At 41.7% G+C, this 11,659-nt stretch overlaps 1 protein-coding gene across 1 annotated transcript in view; it reads right to left on the reverse strand.

Moving 5' to 3' along the window:
- Positions 1-11,359, reverse strand: part of LOC149130107 (uncharacterized) — a 73,265-nt gene extending 61,906 nt beyond the window's left edge. Inside the window, exons 1-2 of the mRNA XM_089346516.1 lie at positions 11,241-11,359; positions 1-44 (exon numbers count right to left, since the gene is read on the reverse strand). The exon at positions 1-44 is cut by the window's left edge and continues 5 nt beyond it. Coding sequence (XP_089202642.1) covers positions 1-44; positions 11,241-11,359 — 163 coding nt within the window. The remainder of the gene's footprint in view (positions 45-11,240) is intronic.
- Positions 11,360-11,659: the final 300 nt, after the last annotated feature.

The raw sequence follows: 11,659 nt of genomic DNA on the forward strand, positions 1-11,659 counted from the left end.
TGGTCGGTTCTTTTAATAAAGTTGCCACAGCTTGAGGTTGATTCCTGGGAGTAAAAGATAGAAATCTCTGAGACGATGATTTATTGTAATTACATTAAATATATTATTATTTACAACACATAAAAATTAAACCATCATATATATCATCATCATCATCATCATCATCATCGTTTAACGTCCGCTTTCCATGCTAGCATGGGTTGGACGATTTGACTGAGGACTGGTGCAACCGGATGGCTACACCAGGCTCCAATCTAATTTGGCAGAGTTTCTACAGCTGGATGCCCTTCCTAACGCCAACCACTCAGAGAGTGTAGTGGGTGCTTTTACGTGTCACCCGCACGAAAACGGCCACGCTCGAAATGGTGTCTTTTATGTGCCACCCGCACAAGGGCCAGTCCAGGGACACTGGCAACGATCTCGCTCGAAAACCCTACAAGGCCAGTCAGGCGGTACTGGCAACGGTCACGCTCACGATGGTACATCTTATGTGCCACCCGCACAAGAGCCAGTCCAGGGGCACTGGCAACGATCTCACTTGGCTTGCCGGGTCTTCTCACGCACAGCACATTTCCAAAGGTCTCGGTCAGTAGTCATCGCCTCGGTGAGGCCCAATGTTCGAAGGTCTTGCCTCACCACCTCAGCCCAGGTCTTCCTGGGCCTACCTCTTCCACGGGTTCCCTCAACTGTTAGGGAGTGGCACTTTTTCACGCAGCTATCCTCATTCATTCTCACCACATGTCCAAACCAGCGCAATCGTCTCTCTTGCACACCACTACTGACGCTTCTTATGTTCAGCTTTTCTCTCAAGATACTTACACTCTGACGGGTATGCACATTTACATTACACATCCAGCGGAGCATACTGGCTTCATTCCTTGCGAGCTTACGCATGTCCTCAGCAGTCACAGCCCATGTTTCACTGCCATGTAGCATGGCTGTTCGTACACATGCGTCATACAGTCTGCCTTTTACCCTGAGTGAGAGTCCCTTTGTCGCCAGCAGAGGTAAGAGCTCTCTAAACTTGGCCCAGGCTATTCTTATTCTAGCAGTTACACTTTCAGCGCACCCACCCCCACTACTAACTTGGTCACCCAGATAGCGGGAGCTATCAACTACCTCTAGTTTTTCTCCCTGGAATGAGATAGAAGTTGTTTCCTGTTTGTTTACAGTCTTTATTGCACCTGAACATCTGCCACATACAAAGACTAACTTTGTAGTTAATCTGCCTTTGATATTGCTGCACCTCTTATGTGTCCATAGCTTGCACCGGGTACATCTTATAGAGTTACTACCTACTCCTTTACTGCATACTGAGCAGGGCCATCTACCTGAAGGGGTTTGTGTTTTATCTACCTTCCTACTTATTAGGATTTTGGTTTTTGCTAGGTTGACTCTAAGGCCCTTCGATTCTAGTCCTTGCTTCCACACCTTAAACTTCTCTAGTTCTGATAGTGACTGCGCAATTAGTGCAAGGTCATCAGCATAGAGGAGCTCCCATGGGCAACCTGTCTTGAATTCCTCTGTGATCGCCTGGAGGACTATGATAAAGAGGAGGGGGCTGAGGACGGAACCTTGGTGGACCCCTACCTCTACCCGGAATTCATTGCTGTACTCATTTCCAACCCTCACCTTACTGACAGCATCTCTGTACATGGCTCGCACAGCTCTCACTAACCATTCTTCTATCCCAAGTTTCCTCATTGACCACCAGATAAGGGATCGGGGGACCCTGTCAAAGGCTTTCTCCATGTCAATGAAGGCCAGGTACAGAGGTTTATCCTTGGCTAGATAGTTCTCCTGCAGCTGTCTCACTAGAAATATGGCATCAGTGGTGCTTTTACCTGGCACGAACCCAAACTGCATATACACACACATTCGGTGTGAGTATGCATCTCCATCTCTACATAAATACATGCACGCACACACACAGGTACGTAGATATATACATGCGTACATATATATATATAACTGATATACAATAAAAATTTCTTGGTGTGTATACTGAAGCGAGTATGTGTAATATTCAGTAAAGAAATTTGTACATGAGTGTGTAGATATATTAATATGTGAATGTATAACGTATGTGTATATATTTACTTCTAGACATGTATACAATTGGGAATAAATTGATTGTTGTAAGAATCTCCAGATTTACAATGTGTATATTACGTTGATACATTGAAAAAATAATTTGTATTTTTTAAAAATTTTAGTTCCTAAGACAGAGTACATACAGTTTATTTTCGTGTCAACCGAATAATATATATAGCAGAATATATACAAGCAATGTGTCCTGGAAAATATCTTTGTGGAGGCTGGAGTGTATGAAAGAGTGAGAGACAGATCGAAGACAGATTTGTTATCGATCTAAACAATAGCAACAATTCGTTATTAATGGTGCGAAGACTACGTCTGGAAACATAACAACGAATATAATACAAACAGACAGACACACACATACATAAATATATATATATACACACATACATAAATATATATTTCCTTCCTTCATTGGACACTAAACTCAGCTTGCGAAGACCTATTAGGGCAAGTGAGATTGAAACTGAACAAAATTCGATGACTGGCACCCATGCCAGTGGAGCACTAACAGCACCATCTGAGCGGGATCACTGCCAGAGCAGCGGTCTCGCTTCCATGCCGGTGGCACGTAAAAAGCACCATTTGAGCGTGATCGTTTCCAGCTTCGCTTTACTGGCACTCGTGCCAGTGGCATGTGAACAAAACATTCAACTGACTCCTGTGCAGGTGGCACGTAAGAAAACACCACTTGAGCGTGGCCGTTGTCAGTACCGCCAGACTGGCCCTCGTGTCGGTGGCATGTAAAAAGCACCCACTACACTCTTGTAGTGGTTGGCATTGGAAAGTGCATTCAGCTGTAGAAACTCTGCCAGATCAGATTGGAGTCTGGTGTAGCCATCTGGTTCACCAGTCCCCAGTCAAATCGTCCAACCCATGCTAGCATGGAAAGCGGATGTTAAATGATGATCATGATGATGATCTATACATACACACTCACACACATATATAGTAATGTCTATATACCAACATAACGTTACAGTCCTGTAAAGGACAATGTTACTGTTGTTTTAGCCCCAGGAAAACAGCTTTTCCAGCTGGCTAATGACACACAGCCTGTATCCCTACATAGCATTTGCAAGAGAGGTCATCGCTCCCATCTCAAACTTACAACCCTAAGTTTCTGGATGTTATCCGTCCTCAGTGTGAGACAGTCACCAGCTAGTGACGAAATATATATATATATACATGTGTGTGTGTGTGTGTGTATATATATATATATATATATATATATATATATATATATATATATATATAGGCTTATCTACAGATGAGTCCCCCACCCAAGTTTGTTGCCTCATAACCTCCTGAAAATGGATATTATTAAGCGAAATATTCAACAAGTATCGCTTTGATTCAGAGTATTTCTGGAGTTATGGGCTGGGAAGAGGAGTTTCGGAAAATCCACCCAAACCGAGTTGTTGCCCTCATAACTTTCAGAAAGATGGGTATCGTTTAATGAAGTTTTATACAAATACCTTTCAAACGGCATAGATTAGGATTATTAAGAAATTTGTGGGGGAAAATTATTTCCGAGGTTGGGGGGATTGGGGTTTCCTAAAAACGATGTTCCGGATCAGGAAGCCCAAATAAGCTGGAACTACTTCGTTTTGACGGGGATTTTTCCAATTTTTATTACACCACAGCCTTCAATATGATCGTGGGGAGGCATCTTTTTTATGAAAAAATAGATTTGAAAATTTCTTCCCCATCCCATTCCCAGCCATTCCACTCTGGATCAACTTTGGCCAATTTTTAAAACTTAAACTCAATAGGAAGAGCCTTTTCGGTATTAAAAAAAAGAAAGAATATTGTAAATTTTTCAGAGGAAAAAGTGTAAGATTAATGAGAGATTTTGCTGTTGTTTCTAGCACAACCCACCCCTTTCACTCTCATAAGTATTCATGTTTTTTCAATGATTTTCTCCCATTAAACACATTTAATTGAATGATGATTCCAAAGTAACACATGCGTGGTCCATCACTGGAATCAAACGAAGCCGTGTGTGTAAGAAAAAAACATTTTCTAACAGAAAAGTATATTATTAAAATGAATTATCGCTTACATACCACTTTTTTTTAATTACTATGGATAAATGCCAGAAATGACCTTCTCAATGACCTCTCCAATATTTTAAATTATAAATAGAAACAATCGGGGCAGGGAGTGGGGTTGGAAAAAAATCATAATTTTTCAATTAAATAAAAGAAATTATCGTATATAAATGTATAAATGTGGAGAAAAATATTGAAACACACTACTTTTTCTTTTCTCTTCTTCCTTCTCCACCCCACGTTATCGTCTTCTTTTTCATTTTTGACTTCCTCTTTTTCTTGTTGTTGATGTTCTTCTTCTTCTCCTCATTCTTCTTTTTCTCATTCTTTTCCTTCTCATTCTTCTTCTTCTTCTCATTCTCCTTCTTCTCATTATTTTCCTTCTTCTCCTCATTCTTTTCCTTCTTCTCCTCATTCTTTTCCTTCTTCTCCTCATTCTTCTTCTTCTCCTCATTCTTCTTCTTTTTCTCATTCTTTTCCTTCTTCTCATTCTTCTCATTATTTTCCTTCTTCTCCTCATTCTTTTCCTTCTTCTCATTCTTTTCCTTCTCATTCTTTTCCTTCTTCTCCTCATTCTTTTCCTTCTTCTCATTCTTTTCCTTCTTCTCATTCTTTTCCTTCTTATATTTTTACTACTTTTTCTTATTCTTCCTTTCCTCCAACGTTGTCTTCGTCTTCCTTTTCTTTTATCAACTTCTTCCTTTTCCTTTTCTTTCCTCTTCTTCTTCCACTTCTTCCTTCTTGTTTTTTACCCTTTTCTTCTTCAAATTTCATCTAATCCATGATGATGATCATGATGGAGGGAAATGAAAACAGTCATCTCTATTAATTGTTTTAGATTTTGGCTGAAGGTTAACAATATTGCAAGAAAGAGATTTGGTGGCTATCATCCACCTCTAAACACGACCTCTCTCCCATCAAATCACTTCTTAGACAAATACGTATCAAAGATCAACCTAAATATTTCACTGGTACTTTATTGTATTGATCCCTTGAGGGATGAAAGATGAAATCGACCATGATAAGATTGGAACGCACAATGAAAGGAGCTGAAAGAAAAGCACTAAGCATTTTGTTCAATGCACTAATGATTCTACGAGATTGCAGCCTTGGATAATAATAACAGCAATCCTTTCTATTAAAGACACAAGGTCTGAAATTTCTGCATAAACATGCAGAAATACATACACACCTACATGTATACATGCATGCTTATACATACTTACATACATACATTCCATTCTCTTGAAGAGCGTAGGCTCAAAACGTTAAAGACTTTTTCAATTCCTGAGCGTTAAACTAATACATCTGTTTGTTGTCTACACCACCTGTCTTCGACTTTTGGGGGGGTTTTTTTGTGAATTCTCCCCATATATACACATACACAAGTACATACATACACACACATATATAAATTATGTTTTCAGATAACTTCCTTTCTTTTCAATGTTATATGAACGCGAGAAATATTTTAATCTCAGTAATTTATATTTTTGTATTTCTATTCTTCCTCTACAATTTTCGTCTCTTGTTTATGAAATTTCCGAAAAATAATGATGGAGTGCCAAGCAGAAACCTTACTTTTCTTTGCTTTCAATCAAGGTTCCAAAGCTTCCTAAGCTGCTAGAGACTGTGTTGTTCTGTGCACAGAGAAGGATCCATTGCAAAAAGAACTGGTTTTTATGATTCATGGAAGGGAAATTCAACCTCACATTCTCTTCAAGTCAATGCTGAATTGTTCAGTTCAGTAAGAATCGATCAAATAAGCTCATCCATGGGGCTCCATGCTAATCCACTAGGGAATTAACCCAGCAGAGCAGAAGGGCTGCTGTCATGATATCATCTCCAATCTCCTTCACTTGATGGTTAAAGTTCAGAAACTTGGTACATGGGTGCCATACACTCTGAGCAAAAGAGACAAACACCAATGCTCTTCTCTCACCATTAATTTGCTTATACGACACCAGGTTACTTCTAGACGCAAGCAGAGATTTCGGTGCTGCATTGTTACTGGTGATTAAAAATGGTGTTTTAAATCAATATAAAATAGAAGGAAAAAATGTGTTGTGACAATCCAGAGTTGCATCCATGCAAAACAATGCTCTGTGTTTGGTGGGATTTGGAAGGGCTAATCTATAAAATGCTTGAAAACAATCACACGAACAATGCAAAACTTTATACGCACAGCAAATGCACCAACTCAACAAGATAATCCAAGTGAGACGAGACCAGGTTCTTTCTAACATCAAGGAATTTACCAAATGGTGGAAAGTTAGCCAAAAGTTGTGAAGGAAAATATATTATTGAGGGATTTGTGTAAAGAGTTGATAAAAAATCAAGATGAATGTAAATATGTATGTATATTGTCTTGGCTTCATGAATGACGGTTAAGAAGGGGCTGGTCCACGTTGACTGCAGGGACACTCATGGCTGACAATGTCAATATGGGACCAACAGGCAGAGCCACAGTGGCTGCAGTTGAAGGTCTGGTCAGGATTTGATGACGAGGTGTTGCAGTTTTCCTTTCTACATATTTTGTTTTTCAGACGAAACATCATTATCATCATCATCATTGCCATTATCATCATCATTGCCATTATCATCATCATCGACATTATCATCATCATCATCATTGACATTGTTATCATCATGATCGATATCATCATCATCATCATTGCCACCACCATCATCATGATCGACATCATTATCATCATCGCCAAACTTTATTTATTTATTCTTTCTTTACTTTATTCAAGTTTATCGTTCCTTTAACTCATTCTCTCTAAATTTGTCTGCCGTAGTAGAAAAGTGCAGAAGTGGCTCTCCCTTTAAACTTACTGGCTCGCGGTATACCCGCCCTCCACCAGTACCGGAAGTTCTTATCCTCTGTCATCCTTGTTTGTCTCCCGTGAACACTTCTAGGGGCCAAATGCCATCCCATCCCCTACCCAGGGTTTTATCGATCTTATAGCGCATAAAGATGGTGTTGTGTATGCAGGTTGTCGGCATTGTTTTGTTTATGAATTCTGCCAAATGCAAGCTTTCTTTTCAGGTACACGACACTGCTTTCCCTCATCCCAGGGTCTCACAGGCCCACACCTCCCACACCGTCAGAATTGGCGTTCTCAACGTCAGCACACTGAAAGGTAGGTCTGGTGAGATTGCTGAGATGCTTGAACGGAGACGCGTAGATCTGTGCTGCCTCCAAGAAGTAAGGTGGAGAGGAGGTTCACGAGGTTCCTCACATGCAAAGAACACAGGTACAAGATTTTCTGGGCAGGGAACACTGATGGGGTCGGAGGCGTGAGAATACTTCTTGCAGAGAAATGGGTTGATAAGGTAATCGAGGTAGTCAGAGTATGTGACAGAGTACTTAAGATTAGACTAGTGCTTCATTATAGGTTAACTACCATCATCTCGGCCTATGCCCCTCAACTAGGGCTACCGGATGGGCAGAAAGACTAATTCTATGACACCCTGTTGCAAACTACCACATTGACGAATGACAGAGACCTTCTCTTTGTGGCTGGTGATTTCAATGGTCATGTTGGACAACATGCAGGGGACTTCCATGGTGTACATGGAGGCTATGGCTTCGGTTCACGCAATGAGGAGGGAACCAGACTGCTGGAGTTCTGTGATGCAAACGATCTTAAGGTTTGCAATACCAACTTCAGGAGACCTGCCTGTCACCTAGTCACCCACCAATCCAGCAGACACACTAGCCAAATCGACAACATCCTCGCCAGAAATAGGGAAAGAGGACTGCTTATAAATGCCAAAACCTTCCCAGGCGAAGAATGTATCCCTCAACACAGATTAGTAGTTAGCAACTTTGGGATCAAGGCTAAATGGATGCCCAGAAGTAGACCAGCTTGGAGGAGAAGGGTTTGGAAGCTTAAAGATCCAGCAAATGGACAGAGATTCATAAATGTCTTAATCGAAGCATTTAATGAAATAAAAGGGGATATAGCATCATACAACATGGAAGACAATTGGAGGTTTCTACAGAACAACCTGCTGAGAGCCACTGACCAGATCTGTGGATGGTGCAAAGTCCCCTCTCGACCCAAAATAACGTGGTGGTGGAACAATGTGGTTAACAGGGCTATTAGACAAAGGAAACAGGCTTGGAAGGACTGGAAGAACAGTGGTAGCAGGGAATTGTATCAGACTGCCAGAAGGGAAGCTAGGCGACAGGTTTATTTAGCCAGAGGGGAAGCAGGTAAGAAAAAATTTGCCAATGATCTGCACCGTGAGGACCAAAGACGTATTTTGTGTTGCAAGACAGTGTGTGAGAGAGAATTGTGATGTCGTAGAAGAGAAATGTGCCTGCATGGATGATGGCTCACTTGTACTAAACGAGGCTGCAAAGAGAGAGGTTTGGAGACGCCACTATGAAAGGCTGCTTAATAAAGAGAATGAATGGGAGGAAGAGAGTCTGCTGCATGTCAACCCAACAGAGGAACCAGCTATCCTAAATGACAGTACCTTAGTAGATAAAGCGATCAAGAGTATGGAGACAGGGAAAGCCCCCGGCCCATCAGGATTCACTGCAGAGATGCTCAAAATATCTGGCAGTGTCGGCTATAGCCTAGTCACTCGCATTGTTAATCAGGTGATACATGAAGGAGTCATACCCAGTGACTGGTGTAGCAGGTAAAGGTGACGCTTTAGACACAAACAATTACAGAGGTATCAAGTTGTCGGACCATTAATGAAGGTCACCGAGAGGGTCATAGCCCAACAAATTAGGGAGAGAGTCAGTTTGGATGAGATGCAGTTTGGGTTAGTTCCAGGGAAAAGCACCACTGTTGCTATATTTCTGGTAAGACAGCTGCAGGAGAAATACCTAGCCAAAAATAAACCTCTGTACCTGACTTTCGTTGATATGGAGAAAGTCTTTGACAGGGTCCCCCGCTCACTTATCTGGTGGTCAATGAGGAAACTTGGGATAGATGAGTGGTTAGTGAGAGCTGTACAAGCCATGTACAGGGATGCTGTCAGAAAGGTGAGGGTTCGCAAGGAGTACAGTGAAGAATTCCGGGTAGAGGTAGGGGTCCACCAAGGTTCAGTCCTCATCCCCCTCCTATTTATCATAGTCCTTTGGGCAATAACACAAGAATTCAAGACGGGATGCCCCTGGGAGCTCGTCTATGCTGATGACCTTGCCTTAATTGCTGAGTCACTATCAGAACTAGAGGAGAAGTTTCAGGTGTGGAAGTAAGGACTAGAATCGAAGGGCCTTAGAGTCAATCTAGCTAAACCCAAAGTCCTAATAAGTAGGAAGGTAGACAAAACACAAACCCTTCAGGTAGATGGCCCTGCTCGATCTGTAGAAAAGGCGTAGGTAGAAACTCCATAAGATGTACCCAGTGCAAGCTATGGACACATAAGAGGTGCAGGAATATCAAAGGAAGGCTAACTAGCAAGATAGTTTTTGTATGTGGCAGATGCTAAAGAGCAATAAACACTGGAAATGTGCAGAGAATAATTTCTGCCACCTTCCAGGGAGAAAAACTAGAGGTAGTTGATAGCTTCCGTTAACTAGGTGACCAAGTTTGTAGCGGGGGAGGGTGCACTGAAAGTGTAGCTGCTAGAATAAGAATAGCCTGGGCAAAGTTAAGAGAGCTCTTACCTCTGCTGGTGACAAAGGGCCTCTCACTCAGAGTAAAAAGCAGACTGTATGACGCATGTGTACAAACAGCTATGCTACATGGCAGTGAAACACGGGCCGTGACTGCTGAGGACATGCATAAGCTCGCAAGAAACAAAGCCAGTATGCTCCAATGGATGTGTAATGTCAGTGTGCATACTCGACAGAGTGTAAGTACCTTGAGAGAAAAGTTAGACCTAAGAAGCATCAGTTGTGATGTGCAAGAAAGACGATTGCACTGGTATGGACATGTGGCAAGAATGGATGAGGATAGCTGTGTGAAAAAGTGCCACTCCCTAGCAGTTGAGGGAACCTGTGGAAGAGGTAGACCCAGGAAGACCTGGGATGAGGTTGTGAAGCATGACCTTCAAACTTTAGGCCACACCGAGGCAATGACCAGTGACCGGGATTTTTCGAAATATGCAGTACGGGAGAAGACCCAGTAAGGCAAGTGAGAGCATAATCTGTGACCTCTACCAGAAGTGTAGCCAGCTCACTTATTCATATCTTTACTTCATTGGACACTAAAAACTCTGCTTGCGAATATCTGTTGAGGCAAGTGAATTTGGAATTTGAAATTTGAAATCTGAAATCAAAATTGAACTGAATCCGACGACTGGCACCCATGACAATCTCTCCTACATTGGACACTAAACTCTGCTTGTGAAGACCTGTTGGGGCAAGTGAAATCAAAATCGTAATTGAACCATACTCAATGACTGGCACGTGTGCCAGTGGAGCACTAACAGCACCGTCCGAGCGTGTTCATTGCCAGAGCAGCCATCTGGCTTCCGTGCTAGTGGCACGTAAATAGCACCATTTGTGTGTAATCGTTACCAGCGTCGCCTTCTAGCATTTGTGCTGGTGGCATATTAGAAAATCATTCAAGTGAGTTCATTGCCAGTGCCGCTGGACTGGCTCCTGTGCAGGTGGCACGTAAAAGCACCCACTACACTCTCGGAGTGGTTGGCGTTAGGAAGGGCATCCAGCTGTAGAAACTCTGCCAAATCAGACTGGAGCCTGTTGCAGCCTTCTGGCTTCCCAGTCCTCAATGATGATCATCATCATCATCATCTTTGCTATTGTCATTACCATCATCTTCATTGCCACCCCCATCATCATCATCATGGACATCATCATCATCACACTGTGTTAATCTTAAGAGCTGTTGGCTCTCAAGAACTATCTCCAAAACAAAAAGATAATCTGTTTTCACAGCAAATCCCACCAAAAAGGTTTTTATGATTGAATAATAATGAATAATGAATAAAAATAAGAAAAACCTGTTGTTGTTGTTGGTTGCTAGTCTCATGTTGTCATCATGACACACTGCCACTACTATGGCGTCTTTGGATATTTAACCTGTCTGCAATTGGAAGATATTTACAAACAAAAACAGATCTGGAGATTTTAGTTTATTCTCAACTTACCAATACGCAGCAAAATGTAAAGCTGTCCAATTCAAGATGTTGTCTCTCATTTCTAAATCTCCTCCTGCCTCTAACAACAAGTTTATTATGCTTGTGTTTCCGTTTTCACAAGCCAGCATTAAAGGAGTTTGTCCCGATCGATCAGGCTGGTTAATCTGTAATAAAGAAAGTGAGGACATGTGAAATAGAATTTCCCATTTCCCCTCTTTGTCTCTCAATCTCATTCTCGTTCTTTTCTCTGTTACTCTCTCTCTCACATTTCTCTCTCTATCTTTCACTCTCATTCTCATTTTCTTGCCTCTATTTCTCCCTTTCTCTCCCTTTTTTCATTCCTCTTTCTCTCTGTTTCTTTTTTCTCCTCTCTTTCTCTTTTTCTTTATATCTCTCCCTCTTTTACCTTTCTCTCTTTCTGTCTCCTT

Source organism: Octopus bimaculoides, chromosome 30 (genome assembly GCF_046866305.1).
Source record: "Octopus bimaculoides isolate indiv1 chromosome 30, ASM4686630v1, whole genome shotgun sequence".
Lineage (NCBI taxonomy): Eukaryota > Metazoa > Mollusca > Cephalopoda > Octopoda > Octopodidae > Octopus > Octopus bimaculoides.